The 22,757-nt window shown below is 63.7% G+C and overlaps 3 protein-coding genes and 1 long non-coding RNA gene across 6 annotated transcripts; 3 read left to right on the top strand and 1 right to left on the bottom strand.

Annotated features, from left to right (window-relative positions):
- Positions 1 to 114: 114 nt before the first annotated feature.
- On the top strand, positions 115 to 2,261 carry POLR2E (RNA polymerase II subunit E). 3 transcript variants are annotated; one of them, XM_027664165.1, is made up of 8 exons: positions 115 to 247; positions 339 to 513; positions 599 to 714; positions 877 to 957; positions 1,042 to 1,100; positions 1,271 to 1,349; positions 1,510 to 1,586; positions 1,978 to 2,261. In XM_027664165.1, the coding sequence occupies exons 1-7, from the start codon at positions 191 to 193 to the stop codon at positions 1,573 to 1,575; spliced, it is 633 nt and encodes a 210-aa protein (XP_027519966.1). In that variant the 5' UTR covers positions 115 to 190; the 3' UTR covers positions 1,576 to 1,586; positions 1,978 to 2,261. The 3 variants fall into 3 exon arrangements, with proteins under 3 accessions (XP_027519966.1, XP_027519967.1, XP_027519968.1); XM_027664166.1 differs by having other exon boundaries at positions 2,023 to 2,261; XM_027664167.1 differs by having other exon boundaries at positions 2,026 to 2,261.
- A 381-nt stretch (positions 2,262 to 2,642) lies between these two features.
- On the bottom strand, positions 2,643 to 16,948 carry ARHGAP45 (Rho GTPase activating protein 45). Its single transcript, XM_027664156.1, has 23 exons — positions 16,796 to 16,948; positions 14,726 to 15,053; positions 13,437 to 13,580; positions 12,332 to 12,416; positions 12,161 to 12,233; positions 11,856 to 11,934; positions 11,495 to 11,632; positions 11,214 to 11,278; positions 10,849 to 10,959; positions 10,508 to 10,588; positions 10,122 to 10,301; positions 9,780 to 9,917; positions 9,276 to 9,466; positions 8,822 to 8,961; positions 8,472 to 8,549; positions 8,166 to 8,267; positions 7,760 to 7,923; positions 7,357 to 7,545; positions 6,862 to 6,999; positions 5,222 to 5,460; positions 4,765 to 5,005; positions 4,580 to 4,664; positions 2,643 to 4,415 (listed from the first exon to the last, which is right to left on the bottom strand). Exons 1-23 carry the CDS (start codon positions 16,883 to 16,885, stop codon positions 4,087 to 4,089), a joined length of 3,408 nt encoding a protein of 1,135 aa, XP_027519957.1. The 5' UTR covers positions 16,886 to 16,948; the 3' UTR covers positions 2,643 to 4,086.
- Positions 10,839 to 11,625, top strand: LOC113957046. The gene is made up of 3 exons (XR_003531054.1): positions 10,839 to 10,932; positions 11,239 to 11,424; positions 11,517 to 11,625. It is a non-coding gene; the product is annotated as an uncharacterized LOC113957046 (long non-coding RNA).
- A 1,321-nt stretch (positions 16,949 to 18,269) lies between the features above and the next one.
- Positions 18,270 to 22,406, top strand: CNN2 (calponin 2). Its single transcript, XM_027664164.1, has 7 exons — positions 18,270 to 18,401; positions 20,527 to 20,648; positions 20,906 to 20,972; positions 21,054 to 21,191; positions 21,344 to 21,460; positions 21,755 to 21,901; positions 21,979 to 22,406. Exons 1-7 carry the CDS (start codon positions 18,339 to 18,341, stop codon positions 22,243 to 22,245), a joined length of 921 nt encoding a protein of 306 aa, XP_027519965.1. The 5' UTR covers positions 18,270 to 18,338; the 3' UTR covers positions 22,246 to 22,406.
- The last annotated feature ends 351 nt before the right edge of the window (positions 22,407 to 22,757 follow it).

Here is a 22,757-nt window from a genome sequence, read left to right on the forward strand (position 1 = left end):
CCCCAGCGGCGGCGGAGGGACTTTCGTTCTCCCCGGTACCCCCGGTCTCCGCGGCGGGGGCGGCCCGTGGCGGACCACATCTCCCAGGAGGCGCCGCGGCCGAGGCCCCCCCGCGACCGCCCAGGAGCCGCCTGTGTGCGCGCGGGGCAGGCGGCAGCGCGGGCAGCCCGCGGGGGCCTGAGCGGGCAGCATGGACGACGAGGAGGAGACGTACCGGCTGTGGAAGATCCGCAAGACCATCATGCAGGTCCGGGGGGCGGCGGGAGCCGAGGGGCGGGACGGGACGGGACCGGCGCGGGGGCGGCGGCAGAACCTTGAGCGCGGCGCTGCTCCCGCAGCTCTGCCACGACCGCGGGTACCTGGTGACCCAGGACGAGCTGGACCAGACGCTGGAGGAGTTCAAGGCGCAGTTCGGGGACAAGCCCAGCGAGGGCCGCCCCCGCCGCACCGACCTGACCGTGCTGGTGGCTCACAACGACGACCCCACCGACCAGATGTTCGTCTTCTTCCCCGGTGAGCGGCGCGGCCCGGGCGGGGCGGGGAGGGGATTTGGGGCGCGGGCGGCTCTCGGTGACCCCGGGTGTGGCTCCTTCCGCAGAGGAGCCCAAGGTGGGGATCAAGACGATCAAGATGTACTGCCAGCGCATGCAGGAGGAGAACATCACCCGGGCCCTGATCGTGGTGCAGCAGGGAATGACCCCCTCGGCCAAGCAGGTGCGTGGGGACGGGGCCATGTCCCACTCGGGGCGTTCTGGTGGGCGCTGGAGGCTCATTCCCAGCCTGGCTGTGTCTGTGTGGGCACAGGCTGACCCCGGGTGTGGCTCTGGGCACTGCCAGGGCTGTCCCAGCTGCCTCTGACCGGCCTTTCTCTTCCAGTCCCTGGTGGACATGGCTCCCAAATACATCCTGGAGCAGTTCCTGCAGCAGGAGCTTCTGATCAACATCACTGAGCATGAGGTGAGCAGGGTGAGGGGTTGTCTCCAGCCCTGTGAGGGGCTGGTCCCTGTCCCTGGCTTATCTCAGCCTCTCCCCTGTTTGCAGCTGGTCCCAGAGCACGTTGTCATGACCAAGGAGGAGGTGACAGAGCTACTGGCCCGATAGTATCCTTTGATGGCCCTTTAATGGCCCTTTGATGGCCCTCTGGTTCCCTGTTCATGTCCCTCCCTCCTGCTCAGGTGTGATGAAACCTCGGGCTGAATCCCCCATTCCTGCCATGGTTCTTTTCTGTTCCATGAGTGTATCCAGAGCTCCTCCTTGACTCCCAGCACAGCAAACTGAGGGAGAACCAGCTGCCCAGGATCCAGGCCGGGGACCCTGTGGCCCGGTACTTTGGGATAAAGCGCGGCCAGGTGAGAGGAACAGGCTGGGGCAGCAGCTCCCTGTGCCAGGGGAGGGAGAGGATGGTCCTTGGTGGTGTTTCAGAGCTCTGGGAGCAGGGAGGGGTGTCCCTGTCCTGAGCTCTGGGAGCAGGGAGGGGTGTCTCTGTCCTGAGCTCTGGGGGCCCTGCAGGTGGTGAAGATCATCAGGCCCAGCGAGACAGCAGGACGGTACATCACCTACAGGCTGGTGCAGTGACCCCAGCGTGGGTAAGGCCCAGGGAACCCCAGGGCTGGGGGGGCTCTGGGCAGTGCTGGGGGCTGGATGGGGTATTCCGGGGTCAGTGTGAGGCAGCTGCTTCCAAGGAAATGTGTCAGAGCTTTGAGTGGCTTGTGGAGGGAGCTGTTAGGGCAGAGCAGAGCGAGGCTCCCCTGCCACTTGCTCACAGAATCTCAAGGTTGTGAGCTGGAAGGGACTCACAGGGGTTGTAGAGTCCAGCTCTTAGGTGAATGGGCCATACAGGCATCAAACCCACAGCTGTGGCATTATTAGCACCGTGCTCTGAGCCCCTGAGCTCATCTCAGGGTCTGTGCCCTCTGTGTGCTCGGTGGGCTTGGCTGAGGGGGGAAGTCATTCACATCCCCAGTTCTCTCTCTTCAGGGTGTGAGGAGTTGTGTGACACCTCCCAGTCTCCCTTCCCACCAGCAGTTTACAGGCACTCGGAGCTTCCTGCCCTTCCAGAGATGGCCAAGGAAATCCTCTTCCCAGGCTGCCTCTCTGCAGTCCTGTCACTGGGCCTCCCTCCCCGTTTTCCAGCTTGGACTTTGCTGTAACCCCTCAGTGCCATCCAGGACTCAGCTGTGGAGTCCTGAAGTGAGTGGGAAAAGCCTTTTCTTCCCTGTTTTATGGGCTCTGGTTTGTAATAAAGGTTTGTACCCTCACTGCTCTGGTGTTGCTCAGCATCTCCCTGGGGCAAGGCCTTGAGACCTGTATTTTTCATTATGTTTGTAGTCTCTTCCTGCTGGGACTCTGCTCGACTCTGCATCGTGGCTGAGCCCTGCAGAGCTCTCACCTGCTGCCCTGGGCCCTTTGGATGCTGCAGTTCAGACTTAACTTATTCCTTCCCTGGTCTCCTGCCCTCTGGCCCTGGTTTGGGACCTTGGCGTTTGGACCTCACGATGGAGAGTTGCTCATCACCCCCAGTCATACTTGTTTTAATCCATCCCAGGTCTCTGAGGGGTTTTAAACATCAGTTTTCCTGCCAGAACACTTGTGTTTGCAGTGCTTGGCCTCCCACAGCCAGGGGAGTCTGGAAGACTCTGATCTCCAGGACAAACACGGGTTGGAACACACGGATTTTATTCGTTTTTTGGAAGCATGTCCATGTGACCACAGCAGGGACGTGACAGCGCCGAGCAGCAGCAGGACAGACACCGAGGGGACACAGCCAGGAGGGAGCTGTGGCCCTGGGAAGCTCAAGCGCAGCCTTCGCCCTTCCCTCACTCACACCCACCCTCATCATCCTCACCCACCCTCACACACACACACAGTACCGCCGTGGCAGCAGCACTCCCAGACCCCCCTGTGCCCTGGGAATGGCCTGCTGGAAAATCCCAACTGTCCTGTGGAAGAGCTGTGGGGCAGCAACAGCTCCCGGGGGGGTCTCCAGCTCTTCCCTGGCTCAAACCAGTTCCCTGTGAGTTCACCTGGGGTTCTGTACCTTTGCTGAGATGTGTCTCCATCAGCCCCGAGGGGCTCAGACCTCCTGTCCATCACCTGCAGTACTGAGGTGCCTGAGACACCCCAGCACCACCCCTGTGTCCCACAGGCAGGGCAACGGGAGGAGATGGCTCTCAGCTCATTCCCAGCTAAAAATCTACTTGTCTCTCTGTGCCTCAGTGCAGAAAAGTCTTGTAGCTTTAAAAAAATACCCACTTTGGCTTTAGTCCCTTTGCCAGCAGAGGTAGTGGAGTCGTGTTGAAGGGTTGATTCATCTCTTTACAGAAAAGGAAGCTCAAGATTATACTGGCCAGGGCTGGGGATGGATTTGGGATGTGGTGGCCCCGAGGAGGAGGAAGAAGCACCTCTCCATGGGGACTTGCTCCATGCCCAGCTCCAAGAGCAGAGGGTTGATCCTGGACTTGCAGCTCTTTGGAGACCAAATGACTGTAAAACCAACCCCCTGAGAGCTCAGCAGTGCTCAGGACCCTGCAGCCAGGCCAACCTGCCCCGAGCCCGACCACAGCCTGCAGCTGCTCTTGGCGTGGCTCCTGCCAAGGAGAGAAATGCCCATTGATCCAAATGCCCATCGATCCAAGCAGCAACACAGACGCCGTCAGCTGGTACCAGGGGAGCCCTGGTGGCTTTGGGGGCAGGAAATCCATCCTGGGCTCCAGGTGCCAGGCACAGTCAGTGCCAGTGAGGGCAGATGGCACAGCACAGCCCTGGTTTCCTTCCCAGTCCTCAACAAGCACACAAGGAGGGTCTGCCCCTGTCTCCTGGAGCTGGTGCTTCACGGCTGCCAGGCTGAGCCAGGTCCTGGCAGGCTGTGCCCCCATTCCCCTGCCAGGGGGCTCAGGGGTTTTGTGTGAAAGCTCCAGCCAGGAACCAGCCAGGACTTGCCTGCAGCTGACACACCAAACCCCCCTGGCCCCTGCAGCTCTGAGCATCCCTCCCACCCCTCCACCTCCACAGGTTTCTGTGTCTGGGCAGTCTCTGGGATTTGCCCCTTTGCCTGTCCCAGTGCCCACAGTGGTTCTGTCCGGTGGCTCAGATGAGCCGGGGCTGCAGCTCACGGCCCCTGGCACCCACAGGGGTGCTGGGCTGGCTCGTGGTGTCCCTGGGGGCAGCAGGGACACGGCTCTCGGGAGGCTCCTCCGCGTCGCTCTGCTCGTCCCCGGGGCTGCAGCAGCGGGGCCCGGAGCCCTCGGTGTCCGACTGGCCCACGCTGCAGCTGCGGCTCCGCGGCCCCTCGCTCCCCTCATCACAGAACTGAGCCTCGTCCGTGCTGGTCTCGCTGCCCTGCTTGCTCAGGTGGGTCCGTGGCTCCCCAGCTTCCTCCAGCTCCGAGTCGGAGTCCACGGAGCGGTCGCCGGACTCTGCAGGATGGAGGAGCCCCGTCCACGCTCCCGCCCAGCACCGGCACTGGCAGGAGCTTCGTGCAGCCAACCCGGGGGCCCCGGGGCAGGGGAAGGGTCTGTGTGTCCCCCGTGCCTCCCGAGGGACCCGCACCCACCAGGAGCCCCCCGTGTCCTTCACTGACCTGCGAGCGAGTCGGCGCTGAAAGCCAAATTCCCCTTCTCCGAAGGCAGGTCCAGGTAGGGGACAGTGCTGGGGGCAGCCGTGGGCTGGGAGGGAGAGGGATGGTGGTGAGGGCACGGAGGAGAGGAGTTCTCATTCACTTGGCTCCAGAGAACATCATGGAATGTCCCCCCTGGAGATTCCTACCTCCTCTGTGGCGCCTGAGCCACGCCTGCCAGGCTCGGCCAGTGCTGCCACCTCCTTGTGCTCGAAGATGGTGGGGTAGAAGATGATGAGGGCCTCGATGATACGAGCTTGGTGGGGATAATCCACCAGTGAGGACAAGGAAATCGTGGCGTCCGTGGGCCTGGGACGCATCAGTGTTGGCCCAAAGACGATGCCCAGGTTGCCTGAGGTCATCTTGTTGTCCTGTTCCACTTCCATGATCCTGGGGAGGAGATGGAGGAGGAACTTGTGATAGCAAGGAGGGAGAAGGGTGGCTGGGTAGGGCTGGGGGAAGTGCTGGGCTGGAGCACATGAGCCTCATGAGAGGGAGAGAGGCAGCTGCAGTTGCTTCCCCAGGAAGCTGCACTCACCTCCCCAGCCCAGGGAAGAAAGGGAAGGTTCCCAGCACCCACAGGGGCTCTGTCCCTGCCCCTCTCACCTCCTCAGGTGCTGCAGGAGGTACTGGAGCGTGGCCATGTTCTCGTAGGGAAGCTCCTTCAGCAGCTCCCTCAGCTTCAGCACCAGGCTCAGCACCACCCGGTCGGTGTCGGCTCCTCTGTCCACCAGCTCGGGGCCGCCCTTCCCACCCCGGCCCTTGGCCTCCCCGCCCTGCAGGCTCTCCTTGGCCAGCCCCATCAGCTGGTTGTACAGCCTGAAGGGCATCAGGGGCTCCGGCAGCTGCAGAGACAAGAGGGGAGATGGTCCCAGGAGCTCCCACATCTGCCAGACCCAGACCTGTCCTGAGCTGCTGAGCTGGGGACTCCTGGGGCCTTTCAGTGAGGAAACATCCCTGGAAGTGCCCCCATGGGCAGGAGGTGGAATGAGAGGAGCTTTATCATCCCTTCCATTCCAGGATTCCATGAGTCTGTGACTCCCAGTGCTGCAAACCCTCTACCCCCAGGTGATGTTTATTTATCCATCTCCTGGAGTGTGTCAATCCAGCCTCGTCAGTCCTGGCCAAGGAGCACTTGTGAAGTTCAAGCCAAAAGCAGCCTTTGATCCACCTGTGGCTGCTCCTTGCTGGGTCGAGGTGCAGTGATTCCCTTTTTTTGCCTGGAAAAGCTCTGGGTGGGGTGGGCCCAGCAGCAGGTTCCCCAGGGGACAGAAGGTGGCTGGGAAGAGGACAGGGATGGGTTGTTTTGGGTGGGAAAGGCAGGATGTGAAGGGCACAGGATGCGAAGGGCACAGCCTGGGGGGAAGGCGGGGCTGTGGTGGGGGAAACTCTGCTTTGAAGTTCGTGTGAAGCAGCCGAGGCTGCTGTTGACTGCTGGGTGTTCCACATGGCTGGTGATGTTTTCAGGGTGGTTTAAACGGATGTTTTGGGGACAGGCTGCCTCACAGCAGAGGTGGTTCCCTCCAGCCAGCCCTTTACAGAGGGACTTTAACCAATTTGTCTGCAGCGAGGCAGCAGGTCAGGGCTCAGGACTGAATTCCCCCTCTTGTTCCACTCCACTTTTCTTTGGAGAAACCACAGAGGCAAATCAGAACCTTTGCTCCTGGTGTGCAGGAGCCCAGGGACATGGCTCCCCCCGTGATGTAACACAGAGAAAGGCAGCACAAAAAGAGTTAATTCCCGGCTGCCTGAGAAGGAGAAGCAGCTTCCGCTCCTCCTGCCTTGTGGTGACTGTGGGAGGATGTGGGTGATGCTGTTTGCACCGACAGTTTGGGTGCACTGGGGGGGTGCCTGGGGCAGGACTGCCATGGGGGACCCGAGGGGCAGAGACCCTCCTGAGCCCGGCCCAGGGCAGCCCCAGGGGCAGAGCCCACCCCAGGGGGATGTGACTCAGCCTGTGCAGGGTGACCTTTGCTGGGTCCCTTCCCCTTTTGGGGTGCCCAGTTCCCCAGCTGCAGGGCGGAGGGTTCGTGCTGCAGTCGCTGTTCCCGGCTGTGACTCAGTGTGGGCTGGGCTGGGGGGTCACTGTGGCCCCAACTCCACAGCCAACCTGATCCTGCTGGGAGGGGCCCCTCTGCACCCACCCCCTGGTTATGGAGCCCACCTTGTGTGGAATTCCTGCTGCCAGGTTGGTTCCTCCGCCATCTCCCCTCCCTCCACCACAGGAGGTACCACCAGCACCTTACCTGTCTCAGGTAGAGCTTCAGGACGTTGCTGATGTCGTGGGGGGAGGCCTGGGACAGCTCCACCAGCTCCTTCCCATTTTCAAAGGCCTGGCAGAGCTTCTCCACGCGGGTCTTGACACCGTTAACTCGATAGATGCCCTGAGAAAGAGAGAAAAGTGGAGCTGAGGCGAGGGGAGATGTTCCTCTTCATGTTTGCATGGGACAGTGAGCTGTGTGCTCCCACCCTCTCCTTTTGGGGTGGGAAATCCCTCTAGGAAGTCATTCTGGGATATCTCTTTTCCATCTCAGCCATTCCTGCTTCACAGGAGAGCAGGAGGCAGGAAAGCTGAGTTTCCATGGGCAGAGTTTGGGGTATTTGGGCCAAGTTCATCCCTGATGAACTCTCTGGGTCCCTGCCCTGCAGAAATCTGAAACTGAGCCCGTTGGTTTTCCAGGGGATCCTTCCAAGGGCTGAGCCAGCTGAGGAGGAGGAGGAGAGAGGAGAGTGTGACTCACCTTGGTTTTCAGAGCCCGCTTCTCGATCTCCAAAATGCACTTCTTGACGATGAAGGGGATCCCGTCCGGGCTGCCCCGAGATGCCTCTGTGAAGTCCTGCCCAAAGAGCTGCAGCTTCCCTTGGAGCTTCTTGTGCCCACACTGGATGGCCAAGGTCTCCAGGCACTTCTTGTGGCAGGCCAGGTAGCACTAGGAGAGAGAGGGGAAGACGTGGAGGTGGGAGGGCAGCTACAGAGAAACACCAGAGCATGCTGGGAGCCAGGAAAAATGCTTTGGAGGCACCGCAGGACCAATGGAAAGCACCTGGAACCCTCCCCAGAGGAGGAATGGCCTCCTGAACATGGTCAGAGCTGGGCTCAGGTGGGTTCCACCCCCAGCTCTCTTCCCACTTCTCCCAGCTCACCTCCTCACACTCGGCTCCCTGGAAGTACACGTAGCTGTTGCACTCCCGGCACTTGGAAGGGGCACGGAGCTTCCTCAGCCGATGGGTCTGGGCAGCCTTGGACAAGCCAACATTCCGGAAGGGCCCCGTGGGAGCTGCCAGCTCTGGGCTGATCCCATTGATGCCTGTGGGCAGAGAAAAAGGAAACGTGAGGTCAGGCACAGCTTGAGCAGGGCAGTCACTGTCCCTGGTCCAAGCAGGGCTCATCCCTTGGGAAAGGCAGCGCTACCAGGAATATCATCAGGAATCCCCAGCAGCTGCTGGGTTTGCCTCTGGAACTACTGGGTTTGGGAAAAGTGACCCTCAGGGAGTCCTGCTGGAGGGGTGGTGCAGCAGCAGCACTGTCACCTCCCACACTGTCACCTACTCTGCTCAAAGGGGGTGGTGGTCTCATCCTTCTCCTCCAGCTCCTCACTGGAGGACACGGTGCCGTTGGACGAGAGCCGCTGGAGCTTGTGGCTGAATTCACCTGTCCAAGGAAAACCCACAAACTGGTGAATCACTGGCAAAGCTGCTTCTCCTCTGAAAACTCACCCCACCCCATCCCATCAGAGACTGGGGTCAGCACAGCCATTCACCAACAGGTAAACAAGGGTTGGTCCAGCCTAACTGGGGTGCTCTGGGTTTAGACTGGCTGTACTGGGAGGGGCTCCTGAGCTGTTCCCTTATCTACCTGCATTGGAATCCAGGCTGCTTTCAGCATCAGCAACAGTGGTTGGCCAGGATTTATGGACCTGGTGTCCCCTCCCACCTGCAGAGAGAACACACGGTCCATTGGGATTGCTGTCTGTGTTCAGGAGGGAACAGTGGGAGAACAGTGTGGATGCTGGGAGAAACTGGGATGTCTGGGGGAAGCTGCTGGTGAAGGGGCTGGTGGGGTTTGGTGCCTCCAGTGACACCCAGCAAGGAAAAGGGGATGGGAAGATGGATGATGGTCTGTCAGGGAGTGAAGCGCCACAGATCTGGTTTAGTGTCCTTCAGGGAATTCCACCTGGGAGGCTCCCGGCCCTGCTCCAGGCTCACCCCTCCGCTCGGCCGCCTCGGCCCCGCTCGGAGGCTCCTTGGCTCCTGCCCCTCCTTCAGAGCCGGCCCCGGCCCCCTCGGCACTCGTGGAGAACTCGCTGGCGTTGAAGCTGCCCTTCCGTGTCCGAGAAAACGGGGACCTGGAGGGGAAAAGGGAACGTGGTGGGAAGGGAGGAAGGACACTTGGAAACCTTATCCACGGCTGCTCTCCACCAGTCTTGGGATGCAGAGTTCTCTCGTAAATACTCGACAGCCCGTCTCATCCACCGAAGGATGTGAGGGAAATTCCGAGCTGGTCCAACTCCAGCATTCCCAGCAGGAGCTGCCTTCAGGAATGCTGAAAGCACCCTGGCTCCTGCAGGAGCGCGTGGGCAGCCACAGGAGCGGGAGACGACGCGGGGGGTGCAGCCGAGCTGGAGCATTGCCCGGGGACGGCTCCCCTGTCCCCCCTCACCAGGCGTTGTGGGACACGTAGGGCTCGAAGTCGTACTGCACGTCGGGCTCGTCCCCGCGCTGCAGCTGCCGCACGTGGGACGCGTACTGCTGGCCCGGGTCGTACAGCTTGCTGCTCTCACACAGCGTCTGGAAGTTCACGGGCAGCGGCGCCGTCTGCATGTGCATGGTCTGGTAGAAGGAGATGGTGGCCTAAAAGCGACGTGGAGAGAGACTGGCGTGAGCCTTGTGAGCTGAGGCACAGGAGGAGAGGGAAAAGATGCTCCGGGTTAGGTGGGCAATCGGGAGCAGAGGAACCAGGGGCTCCAGGTCAGGTGGGCAATCAGGAGCACGGAGCAGCACTTGTTCTGCAGCCTTGAGTCTTGCTTTCTCTGAGCACGAGGGAGAGCGGAGCTCTGCACCCACCTGGGCCCCTGATGGCTCTGCTGGGAGGCCACTCCAAACCCTCCGGAGCAGAGCACATTCACCTCCCGCCCTGGGGACGCCCCAGTCCAGCCCCACTCACCGACTTGATGACCTGGTCGCTCTGTTTGATCACCTCGTGGATCTGCCGCAGGGAGTTCACCTTGGTGTCCTCCAGCTCCTGCTTCTGCGTGTTGGCATCGGCCACGCAGGTGCGATACGTGGCCATGGCCTCCTCTGCCTGGGAGTCAGGAGAGGGAGAGACGAGGACAACTCAGAGATGAGGAGAACACGGAGAACAGCCCCTCAGACCATGTTCCTCCAGGCACTCCCATGCCGTGCTCAAGGATCCAAGGGAGCTCAGGTCACTCCACGTGGCTCAGGGCAGCTCCTGCCCAGGGACAGCAGGAGCAAGGAGGCGCCTGCAGAGCTGTCACCTTCTTACCTTGTTCTTGGCTTCCTCTTCCAGCCGCCTCTTCTTGTCCAGGGTTTTGGTGGTGATGCTGCTGGTCGTGTTCTGCTGCTCCTCCTCCGCTTTCACCGCCACGTACTTGGCCTTGTCGTGCTCCTCGCTGCGCTGCATGTACGTCTGCTTGGCCTTGCGCAGGTTCCCCTCGGCCTCTTGCTGCCAGGGTGAGCCGTGACCCGGGTGAGGATGGAACCCAGCCAGGGAGTCACCAGCTCCCGTGGGCTCCCCGGGGTCCCTCAGCACAGCAGAGGCACCCAAGCACCCGACACTGCCAGAGAGGGGCAGGGGTCCAGCATCCTTAGAGGGGCACGTGTTACAGGGTGCTCCAGGCTGTGAACGGGGACGCAAACCCAGTCACTCACCAGTTTCCTCTGTGCCCGGTGCCACTGCTCCTTGATCTCCTTCCTCCGCTTCTCGTGCTCGAGGCGTCTCACCATCAGCGGCTGGATTGGGAGGAACAGCCCCGTGATGCCTTGAGCTGAGTGCTCTGCTCTGCCCTTGCCAAGGCTTTGCAAGGAGAAGTGCCCTGTGCTGGTCAATATTGCTGCCAGCACGGACAGGTCACAGGCACTGGTTTGTGCCAGGGATGAAAATCCACAGCCTGGGAAGTGCCAGACGCAGGTTCCCTCTGGACTGAGCTAAGGAAGAGCCACCTCTGCAATGCCAGGACCACCAGCCCCGGGAGGACCCTTTGACCCCTCACCTGGAGGAAGGTTTGGTGCTGCAGGGTGTTGGCTGCCTGCAGAACCGACGTCCCATGCTCCATGTCCTGCTCCAGGGCCAGCAGGTAGATGGACAGGAAAGGCATGTTGGTCTGGGAAATGGGAAAACACACTGCCCTGAGCCCCAGCACCTGCCCAAGGTCCTTTGGGGAGGAAGAGCCAGAGGTGTGATGGGGCTGGTGGCTGCTGGTAAAAGCCTCATCCTGAATTTTTCCAGGCAGAGCTCTGGAGAGCTGCCTGCACGTTCTCCTGGGCTCTGGAGCTGGGGCATGTGGGATGGGCTCTCCAGGGCTGCTGACTCTCAGTCCAGCCCAGCTCTGGGGGCTTTAGGGACATGGGGACTTACCTCCTGGCTCATGGTTTGCTTGCAGCTGTTTGCCATTTTCTGGAGCCCTTTAGCAAACTCCATCTCTGGAAGAAAAAGTTTGGAAGTGAAAAGGCACACGAGACACTGGGATTTCCCTGGTGGAACCCAATCTTCTTTTGAAAGATAAATCAGGAACTTGAAGAGTGAAGTTCCCACTTCCCTGGCAGTGTTGGTCTCCCCCCAGACTCTTGTAGGGACCTCGACCTGTCCCGGGGCTCAGCCCTGCTCCAGAGGGACCCACCCACCATCCCCCTGCTCACCCAGCGTGGTCCTTTTCTCCAGGTATGAGATCAGGTCCTTCATGTACTTGGAGATGGTTTTGGCGTACTGGAGTGCAGCATCCACCCCCCCCTCGCAGCGCTGCAGCATCACATCCACCTCCTCGGCCGCAGGACGGGCTGCAGTGGGACACTCCGTGAGCTTCCAGTGCAAACCTCCCCATCTCCGAGCCAGCTCCGTGCCGTGCCAGTCCTGCCGACCCCGGTGCCACAGCTCTGCTGCCTTTTCCCAGCCGAGGAGCCAAGTGTGGCTCAGGATCACAGCGATGACAGGGAAGGCGCCGGTTCCTGCTCAGCCAGGCACCCCCACCCCAAACCCTGCACCCACCCTCGTCCTGCTTACCCGCGTTGTAGCTCTCCATGCCCACAGGCACACCGTCTCCTCCAGGCCCAGGGATCCCCCCGTAGAGGCTCTCCATACTCTTTGAGGATTTGGAAAGAAAAGGGGCTGGTCAGCCAAGCAGACGGAGGGGAGGCTGGAACCTGGAGCTGCCGGAGTCTTTCAGCTGTTGCTGATGTTGGCTGTGCCCAGGCTGTGCCCAGGCTGTGCCCAGGCTGTGCTCGGGAGCTCACGGGAATGTCTCTGGAGAAACACCCTGCCCTGGGCTCCCATCAAGCTGAGGGAGCAGCCAGAACCCCATGGCTCACCTGGTTCTGGTCACTGGGTGGGATGGAGAGGAGGGTGCTGCTGTCCACCTCCCCCATGAGGAACTCGGACACCCTGTGGGGAGAGGAGCACAGCACAGGGACAGTGACACGGGCTGTCACCCAGCAGCACCCGCGGACCAGCTGTGGAGGCAGCTGCCCAAAATCCCTTACGTGCTGCTGAAGGACACAGCGATGGTCTCCACGGCCTTCTCGAACTCCCGCTTGTCTGCCTCATTGTTGGATTCATAGTGGAACCCTGGAGAAGAGGAAATGTGGGAGCCCTGTCACTGTGTACCTGTCCCTGTCTCAGCAGGAGAAGGATCTGCTGGCTCACGGTGGTATCAGGGGAGCTGTGGGGCTGGGGTGGGGCTGGGGCGAGTTGAGGGAGCAGTGGGGAGGATCATCCCTATGGGTGATGGATTCCTCCAGCACAGCACAGCGTCCCCCCGCTTTCTCCCAGGACTGACTTCCCTGCCAGCATCCCTTGGCTCATGTTTCTGTTTATTCCCGTTACTCAGGGCTGCTGGAAAAGCACTGCTGGACCTGTTCCACTGCCTTCCCTGCCTCGTGGCTCCTCCAGACCCTGCTCTGAGCAGGATGGACTCCTCCGGGAGGGCTCTTGGCCAAAAGAGGAACTGCTGGTGGCAGAGGGAACTGGTGCAGCCAGTGCTCAGCAGACACCCACGGCACGGGTAAGCAGCAGCCAGGGAGGGCTCCTGGGCAGAATCCGGGTCTGCTCCTCGGGGGGAACTGAGCCCCCCGTTGCAGTGGTGAGGGGCTGGGGTCTGCCCCCAGTGCACTCCCTCCCGTCCCCACGTGGGGCCAGCCCCCAGCAGCCCTCTTGCCACCCGTGAGCCTTCCTGTCCCCCGCGGTTGCTGTTGGGTGTCCAGGAAGCGGCGGCTGACGCAGGAGGTGGTGCTGTGGTCGGTGCAGTCACCCCCTCCCCGTGGATGACAGCAGAGGGAGGTGGTGCCCAGCCAGGACCTGGCCTCCCAGACCCTGCTCTGTAAACACGAGGGGCTGCCAGGAGCAGGATCTAATTATTTCAGTGTTTTTCCTGTGGCTGTGCCTGGAAACCCCCAGGCAGGATCTGTCATTTCTGACACTATATCGTCCTTAAAGCTGGACCACAGCAAGAAGCAGCTGATGCTTTTGCCTTCTCTGCCAGCCCATGGGACAGCTCCGCTCCTGGCAAACTCCCCATGGGCTCCCCAGCCCTGCACCCTGACACGGGGCAAGAGGGGAGTGGGACAGAGCTCCCAGCCCCTGTCTCACCCTTGACTTTGGAGATGAGGGTCCCAGCAGCTGTCAGGGTCTCCAGGGTGTTGAGCAGTGGGTACTTGTTGATGACCTGGCGCAGGATGCGCAGGGTTTCGCCCAAGCACTCGTGGGCCAGCGGCCGCTGGGGCTCCTTGGGGTCTGCAAGAGAGGGGGCTGAGCCCTGAGTCCCTGTTCTGTGTCCCCGCCCGGTGTCCCTGCCCTGCATCCCTGTTCTGTGTTCCTGTCCCACATCCCTGTCCCATTTACCTCCCAGCCACATGCCAGGCAGGGTCCTGCCATCTCCCAGACCATGCAGCTCATCCCCTTGGCCTTGGGGCTTCCTGGGCCAGGCATGGCCTGTCCAGCACCTCCCCACAGCCGTGGCCGTGTGTCTCCTGCCAGCCCGGTGGTGCTGGGAGGGGAAGCCCAACCTTTGAGGCGTTTTTTCCGCAGTAGTAACTTTTTCCCTTGAAAGCAGTTTGGGAATTTCCTCCTCGTTTCCTTCCCTCCCTCCTCCCAGACGGACGCTCCCAGATGGGAGGGATGTGGCAGGTCTCTCCTGCCATCATGCCAGCCCAGCTCGCTCCATCCCATAGGTCCTTCCCCAGGACTGTCCCCTCCCTCAGTGGGCTCCAGCTGCCAGCCTGGAGGTCTGGCCTGGTCAGCATGGGACAGGGCTGGGCACTGCCAGCCTGGTTAGGAGGTGAGGAGCCTTGTGCAGGGAGGTGCTGGGATGGGGGATTGGCACTCACTCCCCAGTCAGGCAAAGCCCCCTGCCCAGCCCAGCTCCCAGCTCGGGGTCTGGAAGGGATTTCTGCAAAACCAGGGCTGAGAACAGGGTGTCATGTGCCCCCTAGACCATGGGATCGATGCATCTCCTGTGCCCCCTTGGGCAGGGATCGGTGCTCGTGGGCCCACAGACCACCCAGCCCCATCCTGACAGCCGCCCTGGTGGGCTGGGGGCCCGGGGGGCCATGCCCAGCACCCTGCAGGGCTCAGGGGGCCCTGGCAGGCGGCTGGCACCGCTGCACTGTAAACAGGAAAACGGGCGGATGAAAATAGCTCGCGGCAGGAAGCCGCGTTATCCTGGCCCTGAGCTCCGGCAGCCACTCACCCACCACCCACCCACCACCTCTGCCCGCAGCTTCACGGCCCCCGGCGGGTCCTGGTGGCCTCTGGCCCAAGCAGAGAACCCCCACCCATGGGGGGTCTGTCCCTGGGGTGCCCTGCAGCGCTGTGACAGGGGTGTTTGGCACTGGGTGGGCACCCCAGGCCGGCGGGAGCCGCGGCCGTGCCCAACTCACCATCGCGCAGCACCACATCCCGCAGCTTCTCCAGGGCGTCGGCGAAGCGGGCGACGTCCGCCAGCAGCTGGGAGATGTCCTCGGGGTCGATGAAGGGGCCCTCCCCGCCCTCCATGGGGCTGTAGGACGTGGGGGTCCTGTGTCCCTTGGCCATGGCGCGGGGGGCCGCGGGCAGGGGGAAGCTGGCGGCACTGGCATGGCGGCTGAGGCTGGTGGGGCGCTTCAGGGTGCCCACGGTGCTGGGGCTGGTGCTGAGCTTGGCGCTGGCCGTGGGCAGGTCCCCCAGGCTGGAGCCTGGTGCCTCCAGGCAATCCTTGCGGGAGAGGTCCTGGGGAGCGGGGATGAGTGTGAGGGTACAGCCAGCGTGGTGGGGACCGTGCTTGGCCAGGGAGAGGGCAGCACCCCAGGACTCGGCACACCACCAGCTTGGGGGATGGAGTGGTGTCTTGAGGGGCTGGTGCCAGACCCTGCAGCTGCACCATGCCTCAGTTTCCCCAGTTAGACATCCCCTTTGGGGACCTTGGAGACAGTCTTGGGACCCCACAGGGCAAAGACAGAGCAGGGAGGGTCTGGGCCAGGCCTGGGCAGGGTCTGGGCACTTGCCCGGCCATCCCCCAGCAGTCACTCTGGCTCTGTGTTCGTCATGGGGGCACACAGTGACCGTGTGGGTGACACTGCTTGTCCACCCCAGCACCCACCGTGCTGGGACTGTCCATCCCAGTGGACTGGGGGCCCCAGCACAGCCAAACAGCAGCAGGATCCAGCCCACACGTCCCTTCCTCTTTTTCAGCTGGTCCCATGCTGGGGGAGGGGGCAGGGACGGAGACACCTCCCAGGCCACTGCTGGGAGTTTGGCAAGTATTTTACAGATGGAGGAAGCCCCCAGTTTCCCGGGGCAATATTGCCCTGAGGGAGGGGTTGGTACCAGCACTGTCCAGGACTGTGCATGGCTTGGGGATCACGCACCCAGCAAGGGTCTGTGAGCATGGGGAGGGGACCCTGCAGCCCCCAGCCCACTCAGCAGCTCCCATCAGGGACCCCCAGGCACCCAGGTGTGACACGAGTGTGCGGGGTCTCAGCATCCCCGGCCGGGCGCTGCCGGAAGCGTCTCTGGCAGACTCGGAGCGCCGAGAGCACGAGGCTTCCGTGGGCGAGGGCAGAGGGGAGCTCAGCCCCACGGGGGGGCCAGACCACCACGGGGCTGCAAGGGCACCCAAAGGGCCCCACCCCAAAACGCCTGGGGCCAGCTCGGCCCTGTCCCCGTTCCCCTCGGGGTGCAGCGGCCCCGGTACCCCCCGGCCCTCCCCCCGGCACCCCGGGGTGCCCCGGCCGTACCGTCAGTCGCACGGCGGGCGCGCAGGGCAGCGAGTCCAGGGAGCGCTGGGGCGGGTGGGCTCTGCCCGCCGCCACCCAGGGGCTGTAGCTGTTCCTGCCCGCGGCCCGGCCGAGCATCCCGCCAGCCGCCACCCATAGGCCCCTCTCCGGGGGGTCGGGACGGGGGCGGGTGCCCCCCGCTAAGGAGCCGCGGGTGGGCTCCGGAGCCCCGACGGCCGCATCGTGCCAGCCCCGTCTCGCCCCACGCACCCGGGCTGGGGCGCAGGCGCGGGGCGGGCGGTGCGGGGTGAGACGGGGAGCCCCGGCCGCCGTCCGGCCCCACGGAGGTGAGGCGCTTCCTCCCGGCTCCTCCGGCACCGGGGGGGTCCGCACGGCAATAAATAAATACACGGCAGAGCTGAGCTGCCTGAGCCCAGTGTCCCCAGGGAGGTTTGGGAATCTCTCTGTCCTCCCCAAACCCTCGGACACAGCCCCGCATTTCCTCCCTGTCCCTTCCAACCCTTCCGCCTCCCTCGGCGGCTGCTCTGTCCCCTTCATCTGGGGCAAAATGTCCCCCCAGCCCAGTGAGCTGGGTCCTTCCTCGTCTTCTTTCTCCTCCTCGCAGACCTCCTGGACGTATCCAGGTCCCCATTGCCACCCTGTAGCTCTTCCCAGCAGCTCTGTGGGTGCTGTTGCCCCCACAACCCCCAGGGACCCGTGGCCCCCGCCCTGCCAGAGACACCGGGGGACACTCACCGGCGGGGTCTGCGGGACGGGGCTTCCCGCCCGGCTCTTCTTGGAGATGGAGGGGGTTTTAATCAGCTCCCGTTTCTTCCGGGAGAACATGGTTCCCGGGGGCCGAGCCGCTGCCCTCAGCCCCTGGTTTGGCCCGGCGGCCGTGCCGGCTGCTCACGGCGCCGGCCACATTCGCGGGGCGCAGTGTCAGGAGGGCGCGTGTGACGCCGCCTCGTTTCCTCATCGGCTTCGCAGCCCGACCTGAAACAGGAAAAGCCGAACGCGCACCCGGGCGCGAGGCCGGGGGCAGGGGCACCCTGGCTGCCCTGCGGGGTCATGGAGGGGCAGGTGGACCCCGGGACTCCTGGGGGGGGGGGGCCGGGGGGGGGGTTTGGGGGGGGGTTTCAGTGCTGCAGACCAGGGCTTAGAGAGGGGTGGGGGCCTGAGCCCCACTCTGCAGATCCGGTGCTGGCCCTGTGGGACCCCCACCCTCTGGGAGGTTTACCCTGTTTGGGGGTGTCCCTCTGTCCATCCTGCTGGAGGCCCCGGGTGTGGGGGTGAATGGGATGGGGGGCTCTGGGCTCCCACCCGTGGGACGCTCCTGGCTCTGCTCCTCCGTGGGCTCGGTGGTGGCGCCGGGAGCAGCCCCCCAGAATCACTGCCCTGCCCCTCGCCCCCGTGACTCCCCCACCCGCGGGGCAATGGGACCCCACAACGGGAAAACAGGAGAGGCGGCCAATAAACCCCTGGAGAGGGACAGGATGGGATGGGCCCCCTCCGGGTGCTGCGTGGGGACCCCCGGCCGCTGCCCGTGGGCTGCCCTGTCCGGCTGCCGGCCCCGCGGGATGGGGAAGACACTCCGCTTTTTCCCGGGAACACCCCGCGGGCTGGTTCGGTCCGGTCCGTCTCGCGTGGGCCGTCTGCCGACCCAGGGGGGGACACGGGCACGGGCGGGGGTCGGGGCGAGGAGAGCGTGTGGGTGGGTGGAGGCGTGGGGGGTGCGGGGGCGGAGGAACGCGTTCGTGTGCCCCGCGTGTGCGCGTGACCGTGGGTGCGGGCAGAGAGGTGCGCGCGTGAGCGTGTGCGTGAGTGACCGAGTGTGCGTGTGCAGGGGAGCGCCCGTGGGGCGGGAGTGCGTGCGTGTGTGTGTGCGCGTGCACAACGCGTGCCCGGGGGTCGGGGCGCGCACACCCGTGCACGCGAGTGTGTAAGGCGATGCACACGCGTGTGCCCGTGGGTGCGTGGGTGTGCCCGTGGGTGTGCCCGTGGGTGGGTGCGTGGGTGTGCCCGTCTGCCCGGGGCGGCTCCAGCCCCGGTCTCGGGCTTCCCCGGGCTCCCGGTGCCTCCCGGCGCCCCCCGGTTCTCCCGGGGTCCCCCCGGGTCCCGGTGTTGGGGTTCGGAGCCACACCACGATCCGGCCGCTCCTGTCCTTATTTGGGCATTTCGGCCCCGTCCAATCAGCGCGGGGGGGCCGGGCCCGGCCCCGCCCCCGCCCCGCCCGGCCCCGCTCCGGTACCGGCTCCGCTGCCCGTGCCCCGCTCCGGTACCGGCTCCGCGCCCCGCCATGAGCAGCTCCCAGTTCAACAAGGGCCCGTCCTACGGCCTCTCCGCCGAGGTCAAGAACCGGGTGAGCCGCGGCGGGAACCGGGGGGACCGGGACCACCGGATGGGAACAAGTCGGGGGCTGGGGATTACCGGGGCCTGCAGGCGCTGCGGCTGCCGGTGCTCCTGGAGGTCTGGGAGAGCCGGGCATCCCGGTGCCGCTGGGGGTCCCGGTTTCATCCCGGGGTTCTGGAGAACCAGAGGGTCCTGGTGCGCCCCTGGCATGTGGAGCCGGAGGGAGCCCGGTGCCACCGGGGACGGAGAGTGGAGAAGTCGGAGGTTCCCGGGAGGATGGAGAGCCGGGGGCTCCCGAGAGAATGCGGAACTGAGGGTCCCGATGTACCGGGGTCTCTGAGGGGTGGGGATGCCACAGCTGGGCTCCCGGTCTCGGGGTGCCCTGAACCTGCCGGCAGGGTCCCGGGGAAGTGTCTTGCCGGGACCGGGGCTGGGAGGGGTCCCGGGCACCGGCCGCCTCTCCCGTGCAGTGGCCGCTATTGCCCCGCCACTCCCGGCAAGCCCCGCGGCTCCGGACCAGCTCCACGGAGCTTCACTTTCTGCTTCCCCGCAGTTGCGCATCCCCCGCGGATGCTCCGGGGCCTTCGCTGGGAATGGGGCTGGTGACCCCGGTGACTCTGCCCGGGGCCGGAAGGGAAAAGGGGAACGGGAGCCTCTGGGCGGTCTGTTTGCACCCCGAGGAGGGAGCTGTGTGCTGCGGGGTGCAGGCAGCTGCCAGCACCCTCCTGCCTCCTCAACAGCTCACAGGGGTCCTGCTGGGCCGGGGGGACACAGCTGCCCCAGGCTGTAGGTGGCACCAGCAGTGGCCGAGGTGTTGGGCTGTGCCCAACCCCGGGCGAGCAGAGATTGAGCTGTGGTCACCCCAGGGCTGGTGGCCTGTGCTGCCCGGGGACACAGGAGCTGCCTGGATGGGGCCAGGGCAGGCAGAAGAAGGGCCAAGTGGTGGTGGGTGTGTGGCTGCCGTGGTTGTGGCTGCAGGGATGTGGTGGCTGTGGCTCCTTACCCATCCGTGCAGGGGATTTACGTTTCATAAGGAGCGGACGGGCCCCGGCCTGCCTGGGGCTGGGCTGCCCTGGCACTGAACGGATGACACGCGCTGGAGCCTCCCCACCATGTGCTCTTGGTGCTTTGGGTTGATTCAGCAAGACATGAGCCAGTCTGACTGCCCCAGTGTGTCTGCTGGAGGTGACATCACCAACTGGGAACCAGTTAAACCAGCGCCATGCTCCCAGTCTGTGCAATCCCTTGCAAAGTGGGCTGCGGGGGGATCTCTGGGGCTGGTCCCCTCTGCCTGCTCCTGTGCCTTGGGAAACCCTCAGAGTGGCCATGGGGAAGGAAGAGGAACTGTCTGCAGCTGCCCGTGCCCCAGAAAATCATCTGGTGGGACTGTGGAATCCCCTGGCCGGGGACACACGTGGTGTGTGACCCAAGGTCCTGCATTGGTCAAGTTCCCCTTTGAGGCCAGAGCATCTCCCCACCAGGCAGCGGGGCTGGACTGTACCCATTCCAGTGACTCCCTTTGTCCAGGAGGAGGGGACTCATGGCCCCAGCACATAACAGGAGCAGGAGAGGACTGGATGGGGGAGAGGTCGGTGGGTGCCCTGAGGCCACCTCTGGGTGCTGGCTGAGCATCGGAGGGACGGGGCTGGGGCAGGACAGCACTCGGGGCTTCCAGGCTCTTTCCACCTCAGGTCGGGATGCCTTTCTCTTGCCTCATGGGTCAGGGCCGAGGTAAGATGCCGATGGCGGAGATGCTGCCGGCCCTGGCAGCTGGTCTCCATTTGGGAGGAGGCGTCCACATTCCTGGCATAGCCGCGGTGACCGAGGAATCTGCGGCGGCTGTTGGGCTTTGCCGGAAGGGAGAGCATCTCGTGGCCAGACCCCCGGGGATTGGAGCTGGGCTCCCGCAGGCTCCAGGGGACAGGGAGGGACTGACCCATGGAGGGGGCACTTCCCCCTGGCCCCCACAGGCAGTTCCTCCTCATCCTTTTGGAATGGTTCAGAAGCTGCTGTGTCTGATGGTGGCATCATCCTCCTGTCCCCATTCCCATCCTGGGGAGGGTGGAACTGTTCCCGTGAGGGGTTTCGGGTGCACACAGGGCTGTGCCTGAGCTGCCCTCACCCACCCCCTCCAGCTTGCCCAGAAGTATGACCCACAGAAGGAGGTTGAGCTGCGGACATGGATCGAGAGCGTCACGGGGCAGCAGATCGGGCCCGATTTCCAGAAGGGGCTGAAGGACGGGGTGATCCTCTGCGAGTGAGTCCCGGATTGGGTGGGGATGGGGAACACCAGCCCTCCAGGGAACCCCCACCAGCCTTTAGGGTGGAAAGGGTGGGCTGGATCTGCACCGGTGGGACCTGCTGGGTCACCCCCAAAGGGTCTCTGTCTGTGGAGAGCCCTGAGGACCAACAGGGACCTGGGCAAGGAATTGCATCACGTGGGGGAGGCCTGGGCTGGATCCTCCTGAAAGGGCCCCATGCCCTGCAGCCCCACATCCCCCTGCCTCCCTCCAGGCTCATGAACAAGCTGCAGCCCAACTCGGTGAGGAAGATCAACCGCTCAGCTCAGAACTGGCACCAGGTAAGTGCAGCCCTGCTGCCACCCACCCACTGTCCCTCTGCCATCACCCACCAGGGCTCACCCCTCTCCCCCTCTCTGCAGCTCGAGAACCTCTCCAACTTCATCAAGGCCATGGCCAGCTACGGCATGAACCCCGTGGACCTCTTCGAAGCCAACGACCTTTTTGAGAGTGGGAACCTGACCCAGGTGCAGGTGTCACTGCTGGCGCTGGCGGGAATGGTGAGCACAGGGGGACGAGCTGCTTGGGAAGGGCACTGTCCTGCGGGACCCCCAGCCTGGGGTGGTGCCCCTGGGACCCTGTGGCTCCCCCTGCCCAGGAAGAGGATGGGGGGACTGGGACCCCCGTCCCTCCTCACCACCACTCCTGGCAGGCCAAGACGAAGGGGCTGCAGAGCGGAGTGGACATCGGTGTGAAGTACTCGGAGAAGCAGCAGAGGAATTTTGACGAGGCCAAGATGAAGGCTGGGCAGTGTGTGATTGGGCTGCAGGTGGGTTGCCCTGTGGGGTCCCAGGGGTGGGGGACTGGGAGAGGGGTGCCCAGTTCTGTCAAATCCTCAGCACTGTCATGGCTCCAAGCACAGCTGGAAGAACCTGAGGCTCGAGGTGCCTCAGGTGTTCTTGGGATCTGGGACCATCGTGGCTCCATGTCCGGCACTCAGTGGCCGTGAGCCTGGGGTGGGTTGGGGAATTCTGGCTGTGCCCCCTGGGCTGGGGGTGATGGGGAGAGGGGAGAAGGGGCACGTGTGGGGCAGCACATGCTCCTCACCAGACCCCTTTGTCAGATGGGCACGAACAAGTGCGCCAGCCAGTCCGGCATGACGGCCTACGGCACCCGGAGGCACCTCTACGACCCCAAGAACCAGATCCTGCCGCCCATGGACCACTCCACCATCAGCCTGCAGATGGGCACCAACAAGTGTGCCAGCCAGGTGAGCGCCTGTGCTGGGCTGGGAGGGTGTGGGGGGGACCACAGCTGAGCCCTGCTCCATCCTGTTCTCCCTTCCAGGTGGGCATGACAGCTCCCGGCACCAGGAGACACATCTACGATGCCAAGATGGGGACAGAGAAGTGCGACAACTCCTCCATGTCACTGCAGATGGGCTCCAACCAGGGCGCCAACCAGAGCGGGCAGGTCTTTGGCCTCGGCCGCCAGATCTATGACCCCAAGTACTGCCCACAGGGCAGCCAGGGCGAGGTGGCCAACGCTGCCGGTGACCTGGGCGGGGACCCCCCTGGGTACCACTACTACCGTGAGGAGGAGGAGAGCTACTGAGCGGGACGGCACCAGCCCCGTCCGACCATCTCGTGTACAGCCACACTGCCAGCCACATTCCAGCCTTCACTTCCGTCATTCCTTCTTTTTAAACTCGTTTTTAACTTTGGAAATTAATCTATTTTTCTGAGCAAGGAAATAAAGACCCTGTTTCTAGAGAGGAGCTTGGCCAGTTCCCATGGGAGCCCCAAGGCCCCAGGGCAGTGGGAAGGCAGCAGATGCTCCAGCACCGGGGAGTGGACAGTGTCACCTCTCACACACCCAGCGCCCACCATGTGCCCCTGCAACACCCCTGGATCCCTCAGCAAGGAGTGAGGGGCAGCTGCCTGTGCTGCACCCAGTGCTGCTGCTGCTTGTTGCTGTGCTGGCAGGACCTGGCTCAGCCCCATGGAGGAGAGGGCCTGGGGTCTGTGGGACGTGGTGTGAGGGGAGCCCAGGGCACTGTGGGGCCTTGGGATTGTGAGTGTGTGAGTCAGTGAATGTGTGCACATGTGTTTGCACTCTCATGTAAT

This window comes from Corapipo altera, unplaced genomic scaffold (assembly GCF_003945725.1).
Source record: "Corapipo altera isolate COAL_440 unplaced genomic scaffold, ASM394572v1 96, whole genome shotgun sequence".
NCBI lineage: Eukaryota > Metazoa > Chordata > Aves > Passeriformes > Pipridae > Corapipo > Corapipo altera.